At 47.7% G+C, this 22,028-nt stretch overlaps 1 protein-coding gene and 1 pseudogene across 2 annotated transcripts in view; one reads left to right on the forward strand and one right to left on the reverse strand.

Moving 5' to 3' along the window:
- ASXL1 (ASXL transcriptional regulator 1) overlaps positions 1 to 20,628 on the forward strand; it is a 65,525-nt gene extending 44,897 nt beyond the window's left edge. The window contains exons 5-13 of one of the 2 annotated variants that reach the window (XM_065921823.1): positions 9,339 to 9,459; positions 9,538 to 9,635; positions 10,204 to 10,297; positions 10,764 to 10,916; positions 12,132 to 12,295; positions 12,411 to 12,507; positions 14,269 to 14,374; positions 14,674 to 15,304; positions 15,792 to 20,628. In XM_065921823.1, the coding sequence (XP_065777895.1) occupies positions 9,339 to 9,459; positions 9,538 to 9,635; positions 10,204 to 10,297; positions 10,764 to 10,916; positions 12,132 to 12,295; positions 12,411 to 12,507; positions 14,269 to 14,374; positions 14,674 to 15,304; positions 15,792 to 18,686 (4,359 nt within the window). In that variant the 3' untranslated portion in view covers positions 18,687 to 20,628. Of the gene's footprint in view, positions 1 to 9,338; positions 9,460 to 9,537; positions 9,636 to 10,203; positions 10,298 to 10,604; positions 10,917 to 12,131; positions 12,296 to 12,410; positions 12,508 to 14,268; positions 14,375 to 14,673; positions 15,305 to 15,791 lie in introns of those variants that run through there. The other variant, XM_065921822.1, reaches the window with a different exon arrangement.
- On the reverse strand, positions 7,864 to 8,273 carry LOC136159002 (transmembrane protein 256 pseudogene; annotated as a pseudogene).
- Positions 20,629 to 22,028: the final 1,400 nt, after the last annotated feature.

The following is a 22,028-nucleotide window of genomic DNA, read 5'->3' on the forward strand; positions in this document are numbered from 1 at the left end:
TAGTTAAAATATTACCTTCAGGAGTTGCTACTTGCTTTAGATCCACCCTTGCCCTCCTTCACTGTGGTTGTGTTACTTGGAACATATAAAGCAACAAAATTTAAAGCATCACAATGTTTTCTCCTTTTAAGGCTGTGGGAAAACAGGCATTGTCATACTTCGCTTTAGGAACACTAATCAGTACAACTTTTTTTGAGGGCAGCTTGGCTGTTAACAAAATTATTTTTATATTTACCTTTTGGTTCATCATTTCTACTACAAGAATTTACCCTGAAGACACACCTTCAATAATACAAAAGCACAGATTCACAAGGCTATTCAAGGCAGTCGTGTTTCTGTTTGTAAAATATTTAAAAGCCATCTAAATGCCTTCATGTGGGAAGTAGTTGCATAAACAAACTTTGGTATGTTTGCATCGTGGAGCATTATACAGCTGAGAAGAGAATCAGGAGGAATATCTATAAAATGAAAGAGTGATTTCTAGGATACATTGTGGGTTTTTGTTTGTTAGTTTGTTTTGGGGTACATCACACTGCATCTTAATTCCCTGACCAGAGATTGAACCTGTGCCCACTGCATTGGAAGTGTGGGGTCATGCTGTGGCATGGATCTTTTTTCATTCATTGTGCTGGGCATTTTGCTTTATTAAACCTGGAGACTCAGGTCTTTTAATTTTGGGAAAACTTACTATCGTCTTACTATCCTTTTCTGTTTTCTCTTTTTGGAACTTCTGTTTGTTGTATATGGGACTTTTCTTGATGCAGCCTATTCTCTTATTCTTCTGAGTCACTTCTCTGGGAAATAACCTATTGGTTATTGCTGATTTTTTGGGGGGGTTATTATTTTAAATTACTAGCACATTGCTCATGTTCTCAGATGTTTCTTCATTTTATTTTTTTAAAGTAGCATTTTGTACTCGTCCTTGTCTTTCTGAGGGTATTTGTTGTGGAGCGTCATTATCTCTGTTTTCTTTCAGTTCCTCCTCTTGTTTGTTTTGGTTGCTAGACTTCATGTAGCCATAGTGCTTACTTACCTGGTGGTCCTTGACGGATCATTCTCGGTGAAAACTGACACATTCTGTGTTGCAGGCACTACTTGTCCACTGGCGTCGAGTTGGGACCTGTGTATTGTGTTTTTTAAATTCCCCCCGTTATCTGTACCTTGAAGGTGTTTTTTCTTCGGCTGGTCACCGTTTTCCAGGTAGCAGAGAGCAGGCCGGGGTTGGAGTTGTAGGGCTGCCACTCTTGGGAGAGCTTTGGGAGTCGAGTTGAAGGAGAGAGCTAGTTTGGAGAGAAGGAGAAAGCTATTTGACTTAATACTTTGGCTTATGGAGTGTGGTACCTCACTCTCTCCGTACTCCCTGAGCTACTGTCTTCTGTTCCAGAAAAGCATTAGTCGCTCAGTTGTGTCTGACTCTGGGACCCCAGGGACTGTAGCCTGCCAGGCTCCTTTGTCCATGGAATTCTGCAGGCAAGAATACTGGAGTGGGTAGCCATTCCCTTCTCCAAGGGACCTTCCCAACCCAGGGATCAAACCCTGGTCTCCTGCATTGCAGGCAAGTTCTTTACCACTGCGCCATGTGTGAAGCCCTCTATTCCAGAACCTCTCTGATTTAGTCCATTCAGAATATAAATCTCCTGTTTTCTTCTGGACCCAGAGGAGGGTATTGCCTGACTGGGGACAGAGAGGAGATCTGAGAGGTCTAACTTAGAATTCCAGCCAGTTCTCTTGTTTTCATTCCCATGCCTCACCTCTGTCTGCAGTGGTTCCTGGTACCTCTTAATTCCTGTCCCTGTGGGGATTTTACAGTAAAACTGGCTTGCTCATTGTGACTTTTCCTTCTGCAGTCTTAGACTTCAGTTGTCTTTCCTTGCTGAGTATTCAGTCACTTCTTGTTTTCTTGCTATTCATCTTCTAGAATTCTGTTGATAGTTCTCATGTGCTGCCTTTTCTTCCTTCTTTCTCTTTGTGTGTTTTTACCTTTTAAAATACAGCCATTCCAAATGAGGCTGCAGGAATTTGCAGAGAGCTGTGTGTGTGTTCATTTCACCCTGTTTAAATGGGAGCTGCAGCTTTTGTGCAGAGAAAGTGGGAAATGCCTTTGATTTCCACACCAAACCCTACCCTTATTCATGCCATTCAAGCCTGTGGCCCTTGTTCCTTCCCAGTAGCAACCAAAGATTGTCATCAGTTTAAAGTGCATCCTTCTTATTCATATGTGTCCATGAAAGATGTGTGCTTTGTTTATATAGATGTATTTTTTATTCCTCTTATCGACCGTTTAGTAGTATATCATACCAGTATTATCTATCCAGTACCCAGTTATAGACATTTAGATTTTTCACATTTTTTACCAGTTTTGCCCAGTTACAAACTGTAATGGTAAAACTGTTGTAATGATCATCCTTCTACTTTTGTACTCTTCTTATGCAAATGTGTGACATTTTTCTAGGAGATGACTTTTCTATCTTGAGAGCTTGTTTGGAGGTTCTAGCAGGGGAGCGCAGCTACTCGTATACCCTTGACCGAAGACCGGTCCTCCTCTATCAGGGATGCTCTTCGACCGAGCTCGAAGCTTTGGGAGGGACGCACATGGAGCGGTGAGGGAGGAAGGGGACACCCGCCTAGCCAGCCAGATCAGCCGAATCAACCCTGGTGATCAATGGGGTGACAGATGTCGCAACCAGATCGCCCTCACATCCTACTTTTCTATCTTTTAATGGGTAAAATGGAGGTGGTCTGTGAGGGGCTCAAAAATCTTTCATTACATTTTCTTTATATGTTATATCTATTGGTGAGAAAAGTAAAATTATAAAACTTCTAAATGTCTTAAAGTTTTTATCGAGAGAAGTGCTTTTTTAATGGTCTAGAAAGAAAAAAGAAATTATTGCTAAGTCGTGTCCCACTCTTGGGATCCCATGAACTATAGCCCGCCCTCTAGGCTCCTCTGTCCGTGGGATTTCCCAGGCAAGAATATTGGAGTGGGTTGCCATTTCCTTCTCCAGGGAATCTTCCCAACTCAGGAATTGAACCCAGCTCTCCAACATTGCAGGCAGATGCTTTACCGACTGAGCTACATGGGAATCCACCGTGGTCTAGTAATCCCTTGTTTGGTCTTCCCAGGTGGCTCAGTGGTAAAGAATCCTGCCAATGTAGGAGACTTGGGTTCGATCCCTGGGTCGGGAATATCCCCTGGAGAAGGAAATGGCAACCCATTCCAGTGTTCTTGTCTGGGAAATCCCATGGGCAGAGGATGTTGGTGGGCTATATAATAGCCCATAGAGTAGCAAAAGAGGCTGACATGACTTATCAGCTAAATAAATCCCTTATTAACAGTACTGAAGTACAAAATATTTTGAGAATTGAAAAAACTTATTCCTAACTCATTTGGTAGTAAAAACCTGGGTTGTCTGAACTCATTTGGTGGCAAATCTCTGCTCTAGACTGACAGGACACTTTAAATCTATTTATTTCACTTGGTATGTACATGTGTGTTAATTCAAAAAACATTAACATCTGTGATTATGGATTACTGGTGGTGTTAATATGATACATTGCCATTCTGAAATTCAGAAAGTCCTAACTTCTAAAGTACATCTAGACCCAGGGGTTTCAGAGGAAGGAAGGATCATGGGCCTGTCAACTAGAAAGTTTGTTTGCAGCCATCAGTGGCACATCAACCAATTTATTTTGGTTGATGGAATTTATTTCTGGTTGATGGAAACTACTTTTTTGTCATTAGTGAGATCTCAGACAATTTCTTCTCTTTAAATTCAAAGAGTGTGTTCATTTTCAAAAGAATAGCTCTTCCTTTTCTCTTTGACAACTGTAGTATTGAAATTGCTTGTGATAATGTAAATGGATTTCAAATTCAAAGAACTTATTTTACATTAGATATTTTAAAAAAGGATAAAGCCTTTTCTCAAGCATACACAGGTTGCTTTTTGCTAGTTTTAGTTTTCCTTTAGTGTTCACATAAGAAAGTTAAAACATAGTAATAGACCATTGTCTAATGATGAAGTTTTACTTTGGATCTATAACCTTTTTATACACTGTAATATTCTTTATTTGATTTTTACCAATTTTTATTAGATTTATTCATGTTTTCAGAGGTATTGAATTTAGTAAGCAATTTTTTATCCAAGTTTATTGGGATGTAACTCACATACCATACCGTTTACCTGTTTAAAGTGTACAGTTCAGTGGCTTTTGGTATATTCATAACTGTGTACAACCATCACCATTATCTAATTCCAAAACATTTTCATTCCCTGTAAAGAAACCCCACACCCTTGAGCAATCATTCCCTATTCTCCCCTTCCCCACCCCCAGCACTGCTAATCTACTCCTTTAATTTGTGTGTGTAGTTAGTCATTAAGTTGTGTTTTGACTCTTGGGAACCTCATGGACTGTAGCCCGCCAGACTCCTCTGTCCATGGAATTCTCCAGGCAAGAATACTGGAGGGAGTTGCCATTCCCTTCTCCAGGTGATCTTCCAGACCCAGGGATCAAACCTGGGTCTCCAGCATGGTAGGCAGATTCTTTATTGTCTGAGCCACCAGGGAAGCACACTCCTTTAATTTACTAGAACTTTATTTTTATTTTTTTTGAAAATCAGAGCCCCTTATCTTGTTTCTTTTGGAAAATATCTTTTGCTTATTTGTGGCCCATTGCTTGTCCCTGTACAATCAAGTACTACTAAAAAAACATTCAGCTGCGAGTATTATTGAATTTCATTGAATCTGTTAAGTCAGTTTGAAGAGAATTGACTTCTTTACAGTGTTGGGTCTTACATTCAAGAACATGATATAGCTTTCCATTTATTTCAGTTTTAAACCTTTCTTGATAGTTTTTTCTTCTTCATAAAATGGATATATTTCTCTTGTGAACTTTATCTCAGAGTAACTTATGTTCTTTGTTATAAATTACATTTTCTAATCGTTGGTATTATTGCTGATGTTAGGATCACTGGCTTTTTTTTTTTTTTTTTTTGATGTGATTTTGAATCTTAACATCTTTGCTGAATACTAGTTTGGAGTCTCTTGGATCTTCAATGTAGCTAATTATACTTATTTAGAAATTATGATATTCTGATTTCTTCTAGGTTCTTTTTGTTTCTTTTTGCTGTGCATTGGTTAGGAATTCTAATATACTCTTGAATAGCTGGTATGTTCTTAGCTTTTAATAATACACGTTAAACAACCCTTGGATCAATAAGTCTTCCCCAAGAGACAGTATAGATTTTTTTTTAAACATTTGATTTATGGGAAAATATTTTATCTGACTTTATTTATTAATGCTGATTGTTCCCTCCACCCCCATCACTAGCCTCTTTGCCAGTTCCCTTCCAAACTAATAGATTTGTATTTTAAAAACATTTGTTTGTGTTAACAGGTGAACATGGGTAAAAATTACATGGCAGGTGTTCTTTGTCCTCTTTTTATTCTTACAGCTTTTCTTTAAATTTGAGGCTGTAGTGAATTGTGATGTATACAGCAGCATGGATGACTCACAGACATGAGACTGAGGGGCCTCCTTGGCGGTCCAGTGGTGAACCACTCTGTGCTTCCACTGCAGCAGGCAGGGGTTCCGTCTCTGGTCAGGAGACTAAGATCCCGCATGCTCTTTTTGCACGTACAACAAAAACAGGCAAAACTAGTTTTTAGTGGTAGAAATTGAAACAACCATTATCTCTTGGGTGGGAGGGGCAATGTTTGTGTGGATTGACTAGTAAGGGGCACAAAGGAGACTTGTAGGGGTTCTGGGTATGGTCTGTATCTTGGCATGCATTTGTCAGAACTAATCAGGTGGTATACATTTCACTCTTTGTAAATTATCCCTCAGTCTTTTTTTAAAAAAGGGAAAAGGACACAAGGGGTGTACATTGATTCAAGGACATTCTTCTACATAAGCACAATACAATTCATTCATGTTGTAAGTAGCTGTAGCTTATTGATTTTTTTATTATTGTGTAATATCCGTTTATTGAGTATTGGTCAGTATAGTCATCGATCAGTCCATGTAGTGATTCTGTTGATGGGCACTGTGTTTCTAGCTGAAGTTACAGATGATGCTGTCGTGAACATCTGGGTATGCTTCCTGATGTGGACATGCATGTCTTTCTCCAGGAAATTCAAACCTAGGACTGACGTTGCTGGGTTATAGGACGTTTATATCTTTAACTGTGTCAGATAATGCCAAACTACATTCTCAAATGCTTGAATCCATTTTCAGTGTCCTTGTTCACATCCTCATTAGCACTACTTGATATCGTTAAACTTTAATTTTAGCCATTCTTGTGGATGTGATTTCATTTCATTGTGGTTTTAATTTGCATTTTTTTGGTGGGTATTTCTTACTTAGTGAGGTTCAGTATCTTTTCCTGTGAACGTTGACCATTTAGATACCCTCTTTGGTATAGTGACTGATTTATGTCTGCCTATTTTTCTTCCTGATTGTCTTTTTCTTTCTTTCTCTTCCTTCTTTCTTTCTCTTTCTTTTTGACTGCACTTCATGGCATGTGGGATCTTAGTTCCCCAACCAGGGATCAAGCCTGAGCCCCCTTAGTGGAAGTGCAGAGTGCTAACCACCAGACTGCCAGGGAAGTCCCTGGGTTGCTTTTTTTTTTTAATTGACTTAGGCAGTTTAGATACAAGCTCTTCATTGGAGCTCTCTTCCTCAACTCTATCAATGGAGTTATTTGCTGAACAGAGAATATTAATTTTAATGTTCAACTGATTGATTTTTTCCTTTTTAAAATGATGTCCTGTGTGAATCTTAGAGGTGTTGGGTTAAAAAGCATCTCATTTTTAGATTTTTGCTCATAGATTTCTGGACTCACTGGCTGCATGTGAACCTGTGTGTACCGTTTTCACTCACCAACAGTATGTGTGATTTCCCTACACTTTTGCCAGAACTGGAGTTTTGGGGTCAGTTTTGACATTTAATAAACCTCTTTTCTCCATTAAATTGAGTATTTTGTGTTAGTTTGCCTGTATGATTGAGGGAATAAATTTATTGCATTATTTCAAGAACATGGCAGCCGATAAGCATAATTGCAAGATTAATACTAAAAGTACTCTAGCTTTTGATCCTTGAGGCACATTTATGGCTGATAAGGAAAAGAGATAAAGATATAAAAAGCCATTTTGTTTTTATTAATTTAGGTCAGAATGATACTGGCTTAAATTCATGAAAATAAATTGATGAAGACTTACTATAGTAGTCCCCCATTGTCTGGTGGGGAGTATGTTCCAAGACCCCCCAAGTGGATGCCTCAAACTGTGGATAGTACCTAGCTCTGTATATACCTAAAAATACTTGCCTATGGGAAAGTTTAATTTTTATATTAGGTACAATAAAAAGTTTAAATCAGACAGAGTAAGGAGTGCCAGCACCACTGTGTTTGCCTTTGGGGCCATTAGTAAGTAAAATAAGAGTTACTTGAACACAAGTGCCGCAATAACCATGACTGTTGATCTGATACCTGCAGTGGCCACCCAGTGACTAACGGGCGGGATATGCTGGACAAAGAGACAGTCCACTTTCCAGGTGGGAGTCAGACCTGGACAGCATGAGATTGCACCCCACTACTCAGAACAGTGGGCGGTTTGAAACTGATGGATTGTTTTATTTCTGTTACTTTCCATTTAATGTTTCTCAACCATGGTTGATCATGGAAGGTTAAAGAAACCTGCAGATAAGTAAAGTCTACTATATAATAGATCAAGGGACCCATGGAATTAATGAGTTAGAATTTTGTGGGTTTCCCTTGTAAATTTATGACATGTTTTTAAGTGATAGAATCGTGATTTTGCCTGTTTTTTTTTTTTTTTTTTTTTGGCCTTTCTCTTTTAATTCCTTCCTGCTCCAATTCTTAAAAAAAAAAAAGTACCCAGAAGTTAAAACACAAGAAAGCTCAAAGAGCCCAAGGCAAGCCAGCCGAAGAGTAGCAGGCTCCCTCTCACAGGAGTCAAATTCTGGAAGCTGGGGTCTCTCCTCAGAACCTGGTAGTAAAAGGTGGTGCAGAATAAGGTAGTTCCAGAAGCTAGCAGTAACCCAGCCCAGAGGGGCTTTCTACACAGGGATACCGCTAACAGGGCCAGGCTGTGTAAGAAGCGGCGTTTGTTGGACTTGTCAAAGAGCTCCTTCCCATGGGCATCCAGAAACTGGGCTCCGCGCGCCCCGTAGGAGGCCAAGCCTAAGGCCCCAGCTCCGGACAAGACACCCAGGCGGTGGGAAGCAGCCCCGGGACCGGCTATGGCCGTCAGCGGTCACGCGCCTAATGCACACCCCCTGGGCCCCACAGGAAGCCCTGCCTATTCTTTTTCACATACTTTTATTCAAAGAAGGCATCCCTACCCCAGTCTGTCTGCTCCCCCTCCTCCCCACCCCCCGTATTCATTCATACTCCTTCCTGGTTTCAAGATAGCTCCTAAGTTTTCCTTGGAAATGGATATTGATTTGAGACTCTACAACAGACACTGTTGGAAGAAATGTTTGTTAGGAGATGAAATTTGGAGTGGCGCTCTCCTCTACACTCTGACCTTTTCCCCGCTGTCTTACTTTAGATCTTTATCCTTTTCTAGGGCTTTCTGTCATAGTCTTAACTCTTCTTCCTGCCTCCAGGCTTCCCATGGTTAATGGAATGAAATTCCTAAAACTCAGATCATTCTCCTGATTAATATCCTTCAGAGACTGTAAAATAAATCCATCTTAATCCCTCAGCACTGTGTCATGACAGTCATCAGCCCTCTTGCTGCCTCTGTCCTGCACACACATCCAGTTTCCCACGTGCCTGCTGTTTAAAACTCAGCTGAAGTGACCCGTCTCCCGGGAACGCTCGCCCCCCTGGTCCTCAGCCCTTTTCTGTACCCCCCAACCCGTCTCCCGGGAAGCCTCGCCCTCCTGGTCCTCAGCCCTGTTCTGTACCCCTGGCCCTCTGCTCCAGCCCAGTGAGTAGGTGCCCCCGTTCCGGGCCGCCCTTGCTCTCTCGTTTCCCTGTGTTTTCTGTTGTTGCATTTTGGACTTTCTCCTCTGCTCATTTGGGGGCAGGGCTCTGACTCCTCTCCTCAGTCCCACCCCAAAACTAGCATGGTGTAGTTTATAGGAGGCACCTCATAAATATTTAATGAATGATCAGATGCAAAGTTATATCTAAATTTCTTGATGTATGTATGAAAAGAACTTTCGAAGAAAGAGGTCAGTTAGAAAGGGATGGGAATTTAATCAGTATTCTAAATCCTGCTTCTGCACAAGCAGTACACATTTAGGAATGACTGCTGCGCTTGTAGGATCTGTAGGGTTTTGCTCACCTGAGTCGTGCCTTGTTATCACAGAAGGATGCCTTGCAGTGGTCTCGCAGTCCAGCCGTGGTGGAGGGAGAGGAGCCAGAGGACACAGCTGATGTGGAGAGTTGTGGGTCTAATGAAACCAGCACTGTGAGTGGTGAAAACGATGGTAAGTGCCTTTGACAAGATGGGTGAAGAGCCACAAACAGTTGAGCTGGGAACTAGCCTTTACTTCCCTCTCTTCCAGTTTCTCTTGATGAAACATCTTCTAATGCTTCCTGTTCTACGGAATCTCAGAGTCGGCCTCTTTCCAACCCCAAGGACAGCTACAGAGCTTCCTCACAGGTGGGGGTGCTTGGTGACTGGGCTGGGTAGATAAAGAGGCAGGCACAAGATAGAACTCTTCCTGCTATGTTCAGTGAGCGTGTTGAAGTGTGGAGAAAATCACTTTGGTCTCCACCTGTTAGTATCATTTAACAGTGGGCCTTGGAAAGTGGGCAGTAGATCTGAGAAGAGAGCAGTTTGTTTTTTCTTTTTACTGAGGATGGATGATTTAGTTTGTATTTATGAAAAACCTGGGAACATCCAGGGAGAAGTAGAACAGTGGGGAGAAAGAACATGAGCTTGGGAGTCAGTAGGTTGAATTGTGGCCCACCACTCACTAACTTTGGGTAGATTCTTTATCTGTAAATTGGGGATAACAGTGCCTTCTTTTCAGTATGGGATGATGCTTGGCATGGTGGCTGGCACCTGGCTCCAGAGCCCGAGTCACTGCTGCTGTTGGCAGCAGCCCCTACTGGTTGAACGCTGATTCTGTTTTACACGACAGCGGGGGAGACAGTGGTCCGAGACGGACAGCTGGTGTGACCTGCAGGCGACCCAGGCTGCTTTTGTGTTCTCTCTGGGGAAACAGGCAAACAAGCAGAAGAAAAAGACAGGGGTAATGCTGCCTCGAGTTGTCCTGACTCCTCTGAAGGTAAACGGGGCCCACGTGGAATCAGCATCAGGTACGTGTCACCTTGTGGTTGTGATGCTCCTTCCTCAGGTCCTGGGGCCTGCCTGCCTCTGGCAGCAGTTTCTGGCCTAGGTAGTGCCGAGCCAGTACAGTCAGGAGCCCTCCTCTAGAGGACAGGCGGCGCACCATGGTGGTGAGACCCGACCTAGGTTCTGGTGCGGGCTCCGCTGGGCGCCCTCCCCTTGGCCTCACGGGGCGGTCGTGAGGGTCCGGTGAAGGCGAGTGCAGGTGCTTGGTAAAAGTGCAGTGCTGTGCAAACTAAAGACAGCGGTTTGGCATTCTTACGTGATATTTTAAAGCCAGACCAGGAGGTGGTGATCTCTGACAGCCCCAGGCTGGGCCATGGAAGCACCGGTATTGCTGGCAGCATCTCAGGGAGAGCTGGGAGAAGTAAGCTTGTCTGAGAGCCGTGGGCGCGGCGCGTGATGCTCTTGACCCGTGGAATGCTGTACCTTCAGGGTTCTCGGGCCGCCACGCCGATGGCGAGAGCGGCAGCCCGTCCAGCAGCAGCGGCGGCTCTCCGGCCCTGGGCAGTGCTGCTATCCGTGGCCAGGCCGAGCTCGCCCGGGACCCTGCCCCGCTCCTGAGAGGCTTCCGGAAGCCGGCCACAGGTGAGTGGCTTGGCGCTCATTTCCCTGCCTTTAAGGGGCCCCCGCAGGCCTAGAGATGCTGATGTCTTCTGCTCCACTTCCTTTGTAGTTTCTTTGGTTTGTTTTTACTTCTTTGGTGGCCCTCTGTTTTTTTTCTTATTTTCTTTGGCTTTCAGCTTATAGTTTGGTTATTTCACAGAGAGTTTTCTCTGCTAGACTGAAAGGACTCCCTGTGGGCACAGATGGTGCTACAGTGCTTCTTGTATGTCCCTGTAAGGGCCTAGCCTTTACCTGCCTTGATATGGCTCAGAAAGTGCTCAAGTGAGTGAACTTCTCAGTGGAGCATTCCAGCATTTGTTTTCTTTCTTGGGCAGCATCCTACCAAGTTTGTTCTCCACATCTGTAGTCTCCATCAGATGCCGTTGTTTATAACCTAGTTAGTATGTGGGGTGGGAGCCATCCATTTGGGGCATGCAAATAAATTCAGTAGCGTGCACCCCCTATCCCCAGTGGTGCTCTTAGCAAGGCCAGTATGACATTTGCTACTTCTGGCTTTGTGTCTCAAAGCCCACATGCTGGATTTTTGTAGAAGGGTCCCATGAAACCATTAGGAAGACTAACCTTGGCTTCTGAGGATGAGAATAAGCCATTGCCCCAGTGGCAGCAAGGTTTGCTGTCCTGCAGCTTCTCCAGCTCCTCAGCAGTGCTCCATTTCAGTCTCACTAGTCTGTATCCCATTGGCAGAAGCTTTTGTGAGAGGTATTGACATTTCAGTGGACTTTTAACAACTCTTACCACCTTTCTGCATGGAGGGCTAGACCGCTCCAGCCCCTTTACAGAAGACTTCTGCAGATTTTTCTGTAGGACACTCACTGGGTTTGCTTTTAGACAACTTCCGTAATTTCTCCCATTGACTTCGTGGAGCCTGTTCTCCAGCTTTGGGAGGGAAGCTCAGAGTCTGCCCCTGGCCTGAGTTTCTCTGGGAAGAGTGTCCCTTCAGGCAGTGACACAATGTGCTACAGAGTCTTGTCTGAGGTAATGCCAGCCCAAGTGTTCTCTGAAGTTCGATGGTAGCCAATAGGTTAGACTAGACTGGATGATTGAGCAGAATGTGTGCAGATAAGTTCTGGGTAGCTTGGGTGCTGCCACCAAAATTTTCCCTCAGTTGGCATTAGCTTTTTTGCTTAAAGAAGCTGAAAATCTACATTTTGTTTCTTACGGCTTGAAAAATTACAGGTCAAATGAAGCGCAACAGAGGGGAAGAGATAGATTTTGAGACGCCTGGGTCCATTCTTGTCAACACCAACCTCCGGGCCCTGATCAACTCGCGGACCTTCCATGCCCTGCCGTCCCACTTCCAGCAACAGCTCCTCTTCCTCCTGCCAGAAGTAGACAGACAGGTATGGATGGGAGGCTTCCTCTCTGTGCTCTCTGCACCAACTTCTATTCTCTTTCTAAGATTCTTTATTGTTTGTTTTCATTCATGTGCCTTTTTTTTGGCCTCATTCCTTCTAGGTGGGGACTGATGGCCTGTTACGTCTCAGCAGCAGTGCGCTGAACAATGAATTTTTCACTCACGCAGCTCAGAGCTGGAGGGAACGCCTGGCTGATGGTTAGTAGACATTCTCATCCCAGTGGCTTGAGAGGTGCCTGCCATGTGTGGTGTCACTTGTCTCCTGGGGTCTAAAATCCAAACACTCAGTTTTCAATGATCTTTTTTTTTTTTTCCAAGAAGTATAAGGCAGGCTTTCCTCTAATTGATGTGGTGGATATAGTACCCCATAGCTTTGAAGAAGCTTCAAGAGTGTTTTAGCTTTCACTGTTTCGTGTGTATATATATTCATCTGTGTTGCCTCTTCATCATTAAAACTATAAACTCCTATTCCTTCCAGTAACCATGGCATTGACCTGCTTTTTAAGTTCCACCAGGTCCTCTTGTCTTTTTAGACATTGTTGCTTGGAATGAGTATTAGCTTCTTTGTAATGTTTTTTGGCTGCACAGTATGTGGGATCTTAGTTCCCTGACCGGGAACTGAACCCGTTCCCCCTGCAGTGGAAATGCAGAGTCCTAACCACAGGGTCCACTTCCCTGGTGGCTCAGATGGTAAAGCGTCTGTCTACAATGCGGGAGACCCGGGTTCAATCCCTGGGTCGGGAAGGTCTCCTGGTGAAGGGAATGGCAACCCACTCCAGTATTCTTGTGCCCTCCCCCGCCCCCCAAAAGTGGCTCAAAGAAATATTGGGCTTCCCTCGTAGCTCAGTCAGTAAAGAATCTGCCTGCAGTGCAGGAGACCTGGGTTCAATCCCTGGGTCGGGAAGATCCCCTGGAGAAGGAAATGGCAACCCACTCCAGCATTCTTGCCTGGAAAATCCCACGGAAAGAGGAGCCTGGTGGGCTGCAGTCCATGGGGTCGCAAGGAGTCAGGCACAGCTGAGCGACTAACACTTACTTAGTGACCAGGGCTGCCAGGGAGGTCCTGATGGTTAGCTTCTCATAGTTCAGTTTTGGGGGGAGGCTGTATCCAGTTGAGACCCTAGGACCTCTCTCCCGGCTTGCTGATTTGCTTGGAGGACTCAGCCCATAGTTGTCCTCACAGCTGTAATTTACTTCAGCAAAGAATACAGACCAAAATCAGCAAAGGGAAACGAGGGGAGCCAGGCGCACGGTTCCCAGGCCCTCTCCCAGCGAAGTCCCACCGGCTGGGCTCAGCTCCCTCAGCAGGGAGTTGTGAGCATGTAAGTGAAGGGTGGTCCACCGGGAAGCTCGTCCAGAACTCGGTGCCTCATGTTTTTATTGGGAGCTGATCATGTAGGAAGCCTCTGCCTGGTGCGTACCTGAATTCCAGATTCCCCAAAGGAAAGCAGGTGCTCACCATTAAGCCATCTGGTTTGCATAAACTGTTTAGGCACAGTGAGCCATTCTTGTCAGCTAGGGGGTGGGAACCCTCCTGAAATCCCATTTCCCAGATGTCAGCCAAGGGCCACCTTGTCAGCAGGCCTGTCTCAGCCTGCTCTGTTAACTTCTCCCTGTGTGTGGAGTAAGAACGGTTCTCTTGTTGATTGGTTTTGTTTTGCTTTTTTGATCAGCGTGTTGCTTGCTTTCCAAGGACTGATGACCCTAGAGAGAGGAGTCAGTTTCCCTTATAATAGACGTGTTAGTTCTGTCCTGAGTAAGGGGGGGACGTGAGAAGGCCTGGGAGGGAGCCAGGAGCCGGCGTGAAGATGGTGAGGGGTAGGAAATGATTTCCAAGCTCACCAAAGCCACGTGTTGTTTTGTAAACTCCTGACATGGTAGAACAGCAGGATTTGGCTTTTCCTGAGGCAGACATTAATCTCCTTAATGTGCCACTCGAAAAGTTTTGTTTCTCTCTAGGTGAATTCACTCATGAGATGCAGGTCAGGATACGACAAGAAATGGAGAAGGAAAAGAAAGTGGAACAATGGAAAGAAAAGTTTTTCGAAGACTACTATGGACAGAAGTAAGGCCCTGGGTGCTATGAGTTGTGGTGTAGCTTCTAGGGATGGTGAGGGGCGTGGGGGCGGTGGGCAGAAGCAGGTATTCTCAAAAAGCTGTGCGTGTTGCTGTGTTTTCTGAGAACTGGAGTTCACAGTGACTCTCATTTGACTTGATGCCATTCGCGAGGAAGCTGACATAGGATTTTGTATGGTTACCATGCAGATTGGTTTTGTTCTGAGAATTCTAGTATCTGAGTGTATGTCATATGTTGTAGATGTGCTCTCTTTGCTCTGTAGCTGACAATCTGACTTTGGTTTGCAGGTTGGGTTTAACCAAAGAAGAGTCATTGCAGCAGAATGTGGGCCAGGAGGAGGTTGAAATCAAGAGTGACCTGCATGTCTCAGAATCAACACGACCGCAGCGTGGCCCAGCTACCCGGCAGCGAGATGGTCATTTCAAGAAACGCTCTCGGCCAGATCTTCGAACCAGAGCCCGAAGGAATTTGTACAAAAGACAGGAGCCAGAACAAGCAGAGATCGCTAAAGACACACAGTCTGTGGCACCAGACATCCCCCTCCACAAGGACGGAGAGGCTAAGACCGACGCAACAGGGGTGGGCAGCCCCCACCCACCTGGCATGTCCTCCGCAGCATCTAACCCAGAGAGTCCCGAATTTCCGGCGGAAACTGTGGCCTCCCGGCTCCAGCCCAGTCCCAACGACCCAGCACGTGTCTCCGCGTCTCCAGACAGAATTCCCAGCTTGCCGCAGGAGACCGTGGATCTGGAACCCAAGGATCAGAAGAGGAAATCCTTTGAGCAGGCAACCTCTGCCTCCTTTCCCGAAAAGAAGCCCCGGCTTGAAGATCGTCAGTCCTTTCGTAACACAATTGAAAGTGTTCACGCCGAAAAGCCACAGCCCACCAAAGAGGAGCCCAAAGTCCCGCCCATCCGGGTAGGTGGCTGTGTAGTCCTGGCTGCCCTGAACCCTGGCCTTTGAGGGACAGGAGATTTGTGGGGCTCCTTTATAGGGACAGAAGGCCCTGGGCCCTTGTGCTAATTATGTGAGAGTGTAGAGCTCTCTATAGAGAGCTGTTCTTGAGACAGACTTGAATAGCCCAGGGCTAAGGTTCTTCTCTTCCTCACTTGGTTGTTCACCATTATTTCTACAGGTCAGAACCCTGAGGGGTTTTAAAATTCTTTACTAAGTGGTGGTAGATTCTTTGTGTAGTGACTCGCACTGTCCCACCAGAAATTAAATTTAAGATTGTGGAACTTAACAGCCCTTGAGCAGGGTCTTTTCAGAATGGTGTCTCAGACAGCTATGAAATGATTTGATTCTCTAGGCCATAACTTTTAAACTGCTAGGGTCCCAGTTTAGCTTTATAGTTTCTAGGTCAGAGCACTCAGTCAATTAAAACTGTTCTGTTCTTCTCTTGCAGATTCAACTTTCACGTATCAAACCACCCTGGGTGGTTAAAGGTCAGCCCACTTACCAGATATGTCCCCGCATCGTCCCCATCACGGAGTCCTCCTGCCGGGGCTGGACTGGTGCCAGGACCCTTGCAGACATTAAAGCCCGTGCTCTGCAGGTCCGAGGGGCGAGAGGCCACCACTGCCATCGAGAGGCGGCCACCACTGCCATCGGAGGTGGGGGTGGCCCGGGTGGAGGTGGCGGCGGGGCCACCGACGAGGGAGGCGGCAGAGGCGGCGGCAGTGGTGATGGTGGTGCGGCCCGTGGCCACCCTGAGCCCCGGGGAGCCCCGGGTGCCCCTGGAGAGTGTGCGTCAGATCTACAGCGAACACAACTACTGCCGCCTTGTCCTCTAAATGGGGATCATGCTCAGGCTGAAACTGCCATGTCCAGAGCCAGGAGAGAGGACCTGGCTTCTCTCAGAAAGGAGACAAGCTGTCCACTGCAGAGGGTCCCAGATGGCCCCAACAGCGGTCTAGAAGATGCCTCCCAACTCCCTATTGCACCCACTCGGGACCCACCATGCCAGGCTCTGCCCCCACTGCCCTCTAGAGTCCCGGAACCTGAGAGGTTAGTTGAGCACCTTGTCATGCATCCAGAAGGTAGAACTGAATGTGAGTCTGCTACCACTGCCTGGGAAAGGGGTGATGAGGAGCCAGCACCTACGGTCCCCTCAGAGAATAGTCCTGTTCAGGCTCTGGCGGGGCCTGTTGGAGTAGAAGAAGGAACTGACCAGGCTCCAGACAGTGGCAGTAATCCCACCATGAAGGATCCTGTGAACATGACCCCCAGTTCCATCCCCGAATCATCCTTGGCCAGTTGCCTGCAAGACAGACCATTTGATGATGAATCAGAACTTGGTGACTCGGGCCCACCCACAAGGGAAAGTGCTTCTAGACAGGAAAACTTGAAAACGGAGGCTCCTGTCTCCCCTGGTGCTGCTCCTTGGAGGCCTGGCCTGTCAAATGACGAGGCAGGGGGACAGCCTGAACCCGACTCCAGAGAAGAGGTCCCATCCGTTAAGTCCCAGGTCAGAGAAGAGTGGGGGAAAGTGGACCCCCTCATCCCGGCATCACCTGTGAGCCAGGCGGAGGAGGGTCTGGATCTCCCCGGCCACTTGGCTTCACTCTGGACAGTGCACTCCGGCTGTGTTGACAGCAGCGGCAGCGACTGCAGACAGCTGGAAGGTGAAAAGCCCAGAATCAATGGAGACTCGGAAGCTCTGAGTCCTCACAGCGAGTCAACAGACACTGCCTCTGACTTTGAGGGCCACTTCTCCGAGGACAGCAGTGAGCCTGAGCCTAGTGAAACCTTGGGGCCGAAGAGGTCCTCAGCAGTAGAGCAGGGTGAGAAACACAATTGGAACCGCTGTGCCTCACTCTCCAAGGTGAATGGTGACCTGAATCTGGTCACCAGGACAGATGGGATGGTTGCTCCTCAGAGCTGGGTGTCTCGAGTATGTGCAGTTCCCCCAAAGATCCCGGACTCCCTGCTGCTGGCCAGTCCTGAGTACCAGCCGAGGCCTGTGTCCCTGGGCAGGCCTGTGTCCTCAGTGGAGGCTGCTAACCCCCTGGTGATGCAGTTGCTGCAGGGCCACTTGCCCCTCAAAAAGGTTCTCCCTCCAGCCCACGGCGGCAGCAAACCCGAACCCCCACGACTCCCACTTACAGCAGAGCAGAGCCCTGGTGGCTCCCTGGGGCTGGGGTCATTGCAGGATCCTGGGGAGAACAGGTGTGAAGTTGGCAAGAGCAGTCCAGAGTCTCTGCTACCTGAGAGCTGTGAAGCAAGTACCGGCTTTGCCCGACTGGAGGCCAGCCAGGCTCCTGGGGCACCCCTCAAGATGTCCAAGAACGCCCTGAGTTTGGACTCTCTATATCCAGTGACCAATCCAGTGGCTGCCTCTGGGAAAGCAGAAGTGGATTTCAAAGAGCAGTTACCTCCCTTCAGTTTCGAAGATCAGAAGGAAGACCGTGACCTGACCCAGTGCAGTATTTCAAGTGCTGCCCCAGGTGTGAGTCCGGGAAATCTCACTACCTCGAGAGCCCCTCTTTTCTCATCTCCAAATGCGGCGGTCTCCTCGGGTCCTGATCAGGCAGGTCGGGCCCTGGGGGATCAGAACAGTGCGGGAGGCCAAGGGAAGAAGCTCTTTGGCTCCAAGAACGCGGCTGCAGCCATTCAGTGCCCCCGGCTGGTGGAGCCAACACCACTGCCTGCGGAGGCCCCTCCTGCTTTTCCCAATAGGAAGTCAGGGCCAGGCCAAACCTCTCTGTCTGATGGGGTGCAGACTGCCAGGGAAGACTGGGCCCCAAAGCCACCGCCTGCTTCTGTTGGCAGCATCAAGAGCGAGAAGACTCTTGGTGGAGGACCTCTCAAGGTGGATGCAGAGAACAGAAAGGCAGTGGGGTCTGGTCCCCGGGAGCTGGTGGATCATTTGCAAGGGATGCCCTTTGTCCTTGATTTGCCCTTCTGGAAATTGCCCCGGGAGCCTGGGAAAGGGCTCAGTCAGCCTCTGGAGCCTTCTTCCATCCCCTCCCAACTCAACATCAAGCAGGCGTTTTATGGGAAGCTTTCCAAACTCCAGCTAAGTTCCACCAGCTTTAATTATTCCTCCGGCTCCCCCCCCTTTCCCAAAGGCCTGGCCGGAAGTGTGGTGCAGCTGAGCCACAAAGCGAACTTCGGGGCGAGCCGCAGCGCGTCACTGTCCTTGCAGATGTTCGCCGACAGCGGCGCAGTGGAGAGCATCTCGCTGCAGTGCGCCTGCAGCCTGAAGGCCATGATCATGTGCCAGGGCTGCGGCGCCTTCTGTCATGATGACTGTATTGGACCCTCAAAGCTCTGTGTATTGTGCCTTGTGGTGAGATAATAAATTATGGCCATGGGAAAAGTTGTATATTTAGTGTGTGTATTTTGATAATGATGGATCTTAAATCTGTATACAGAATATCATTGATAAAACAGACTGTCTCTCTAGGCAAGAGTTGTCTTGCCGCTCCCTGAAATCTATAGTGCTAAAACCTCTTGGCCACTTGTCGGTCCTTCGGGTCTTGCTGGAAGGGTTTCCTGCAGGGCAGCTCGCTGCGCTGCCCAAAGCCGGCCGGCTAGCCCGAGCTCTCGTCACAGAGACAGAGCCTGGTGCGATGTGGGGGAGCCTCCCTGAGACTCGGAGGGCCTCGAAACTGAAGCGAGAAGGTTGTGTTCTTCACCCAGGGCACTAACCTACCCGAACTGAGTAGAAATGTCAGTCTTCCACTGCCCCCTCCGTCTTTCCTCCGGCTGCTCCTCTGTGGAGTTAATGGGGAAGAAGCCAGCACAGGGTTAAAGCAGCTCCCAGCAGTGCCCACCAGGGGGCTTAAGCACCTGCTGACCTCAGGGTCACAATCAGTCATTTGCCAGTTGATGGAGCCAGTTTGATCTTCGGTTCTGTTGCTGTTGCCGAGGCCAATTTGGGACTTAACTGTCTCTGAATAACCCACTGGCCTGCAGGAGCTTTCGGAACCTCGAATAGACCTGCTTGGACAACAGGTCAGGGCTAGGATTGTCTTTCCTCCTTGTAAGTCAGGTGTCCAGACGTTTGGCAGGTGACTTCATCTGCTCAACACCTTGGGCATCACTTTGGACTCTGTGGGAGTGGGCATCTCCAACACACCTGTGTATGTGAAAGTCATTTTACATTTCAAAGCAGTGTGTTTTTCTTATTTTTATATTTTTAACTCTATCCTTGGATGTATAAAGTGAACTTTTGGCTTCTGTAAGTATGCTCTATGCACCTCTGATGTTTTACCATATATTTATATGTTGTACACAGTACTGGCCGATTCTGTAAATGGATGTATTGTACAAAGAACACGAACGACTCTCCCTTATTTCACGTCTTCAGCATCGTTGCATTAAAGTGGTGTAATTGACTTCTCTCCACCCGTGTCAGAGCCACTGCGTGCTGTGCTGCCCGACATGAGGGTTGGAGCGATTGACTTACGACCTGCCAGTTGTCCCGGTGTCCGGTCACCGGTGGACCTGCCGCAGGTGCAGAGCCACCGGCAGCCTGGCCACTTGTTGCTGGGCAGACGCGTCTTGCTCCTCATCTCTTCTCCAGCCTTCACTGGCAGCTTGCTGCCGTGTGTGACAAATCACCACCACCAGTGTTAAGTGCTTCTGAATTCTAGGGTCAGCGCCCTGGGCAGCCCCCAGGTGGGCCTTCCGCTCCCAGCTCCAGGCTCACCACCTGTCAGCGGAAACCCGGGACCACACTCTCCTGGGGCCACAGGGCTCCAGTGGACACACCTGTGACAGCAGGTTAAGGAAGAAACAGCTGTGCCAGCCTCCGGTCTCTCTCCCAACATCTTTCCAGCAAGTAGATGTCTCCAGAGCTCTCTCACCTCCCTGCTTCCTGCCTTATCTTGTACCTTGAGTTGTGAGTTGAGCATCCTCCTTGTTGAACTTAGGTCTCCCTGTGCGAGTGCGTCTGTGTGAGCTGTGAAATTGGTATGACTTCAGCAAGCCTCATTTCATCTGAAAGGTCTTGTCTTTCCCCTACTTCTCCTCCAGTGTGGCATTTGTGTCATCTGCAGCATGAGTGGGAAGTTGGCAAAGACATAGTGGTGATTTAAGTGCAGTATTGGCCAAGTCCTGGTTGTCAACTTCAAGTCTTGTTTACCAAAGACAGGGAGCAGAGGCCCAAGCGTGTTTGATCCTCTTCCTTCTGCTGTGACCTTTGGGGCCACTAGAGGGGACAGTTGGAAACTGGTCCGCCAGGGAAAGCACTGCTTTTGTATGTCTCTGTGGTCTTGGAAAAATAAACCTGTACAACGTGCACTTGTGGTCTCTGTCGTCTTCTGCGGCCGTCTCGCTGGGCTGGGAGGAAGGTCAGGTTGAAAGGGAAGAAATTGGCTCGCCTCACCTCGGCGTTGGAGCTGACGTTTCTGTGTGCAGAGTTCTTTTGTGAGGTGGGTTCCGAAGGTATGACTTGTCGGTGTCGTGGGTCTTCACGCCCTGTGCGTGAGGTGGTGAACATACCCATTATCCACCATGTGGACTGGAAAGCAGAAATCCCATGTGAGCAGTGAGGTTCCTTTTCTCTTGAGAATCCAGTTGTGAACTGTGACATCCCTCTACAACTGTTCATCCTCACTGCCTCGCTGAGCCTGAGGTTGCCTGAGAGATTGCTGGATATCTGCGGGGAGGGTGGCAAGCAGCAGGGAGGGTGGGGCTGGCCTGAGATACGGGGTCTGGTGCTGGTTGATGAGCCTGAGTGGATAGAAGACCTTTGACACTAAAGGTTAATTAAAGTACGTATCCATTCATTTCCTGTGAATTGGAGAAAGTAGATCTTGTGTGTGGGGCAGTAACAAGCTGTAATCCTGTGGTGCTGCTGTCTGATCAAGGTGTGGGTAGAGAAATCAAGGTCGGGGGCTTTGTGGTGACAGGTGACAGTCTGGTGGTGGTGACGTGCTTGTACCGTCATGTCTCGGAATTGGCTCACTTCTGCAGCCGCTTAGAACTCAGTCGAAGCCTTGCATCTCATCAGGAGAGTGGAATGGCTTCGAGAGGGCCTGGCTGCCTGCCAGTACGGTGGTAGGGGCAAGTCTTTCAGCTTCTGGTAACTCTCCTCTCTGATTTGGGTTACTAGTTGCTGCTTCATAAAACTAGTGTGTGGTGCCTAGGGGGTGCTCCAGCCTGCCCACTTGCCCAAGGCCAAGACCCTAGCTCTGTGAACGTACAGGAGAGCACAGTACAGCTCCTGGCGCTTGTTTGACCCTCACCCCCCAGAGAGCAGCTGTGGAGAGGGGACCCGTATGGTGTGCTGAGTGCTGGTGCAGGCAGAGCAGGCATCTCCACGGTTGAGTGTGTAGTCCTGGGTTTAGAGATGGGTCCTTGGGAGGAGAGGCTTACTTAAAGGATGAGGAAACAGACTTTCAGAATTTGGAAGGAGTGCTGTCTTACTGGCCTGGCACAGGGTCATCTGTTGGTTTCATGTTCAGTCTTCTCGTGTAAAAGTCAGACCCTGCTTGAGAGGGGTGCTTGCATGTACATGTATGTGTTCTTATGTGTGTGTGTGTGTGTGTGTACACTCAGTCCTTTGGGCCTTGGGGACCGAAGCATGTGCCTGCCCTGGGCCCTGAGAGGAGGCGGCCTGGGCTGTATGTGTGGGTGGGTGTCATTTAAATTGATGGAGCGGATAGGCTCTGTGACCCTGGAGGTTAATATT

The sequence above is a fragment of the Muntiacus reevesi genome, chromosome 2, assembly GCF_963930625.1.
Source record: "Muntiacus reevesi chromosome 2, mMunRee1.1, whole genome shotgun sequence".
Taxonomy (NCBI): Eukaryota; Metazoa; Chordata; class Mammalia; order Artiodactyla; family Cervidae; genus Muntiacus; species Muntiacus reevesi.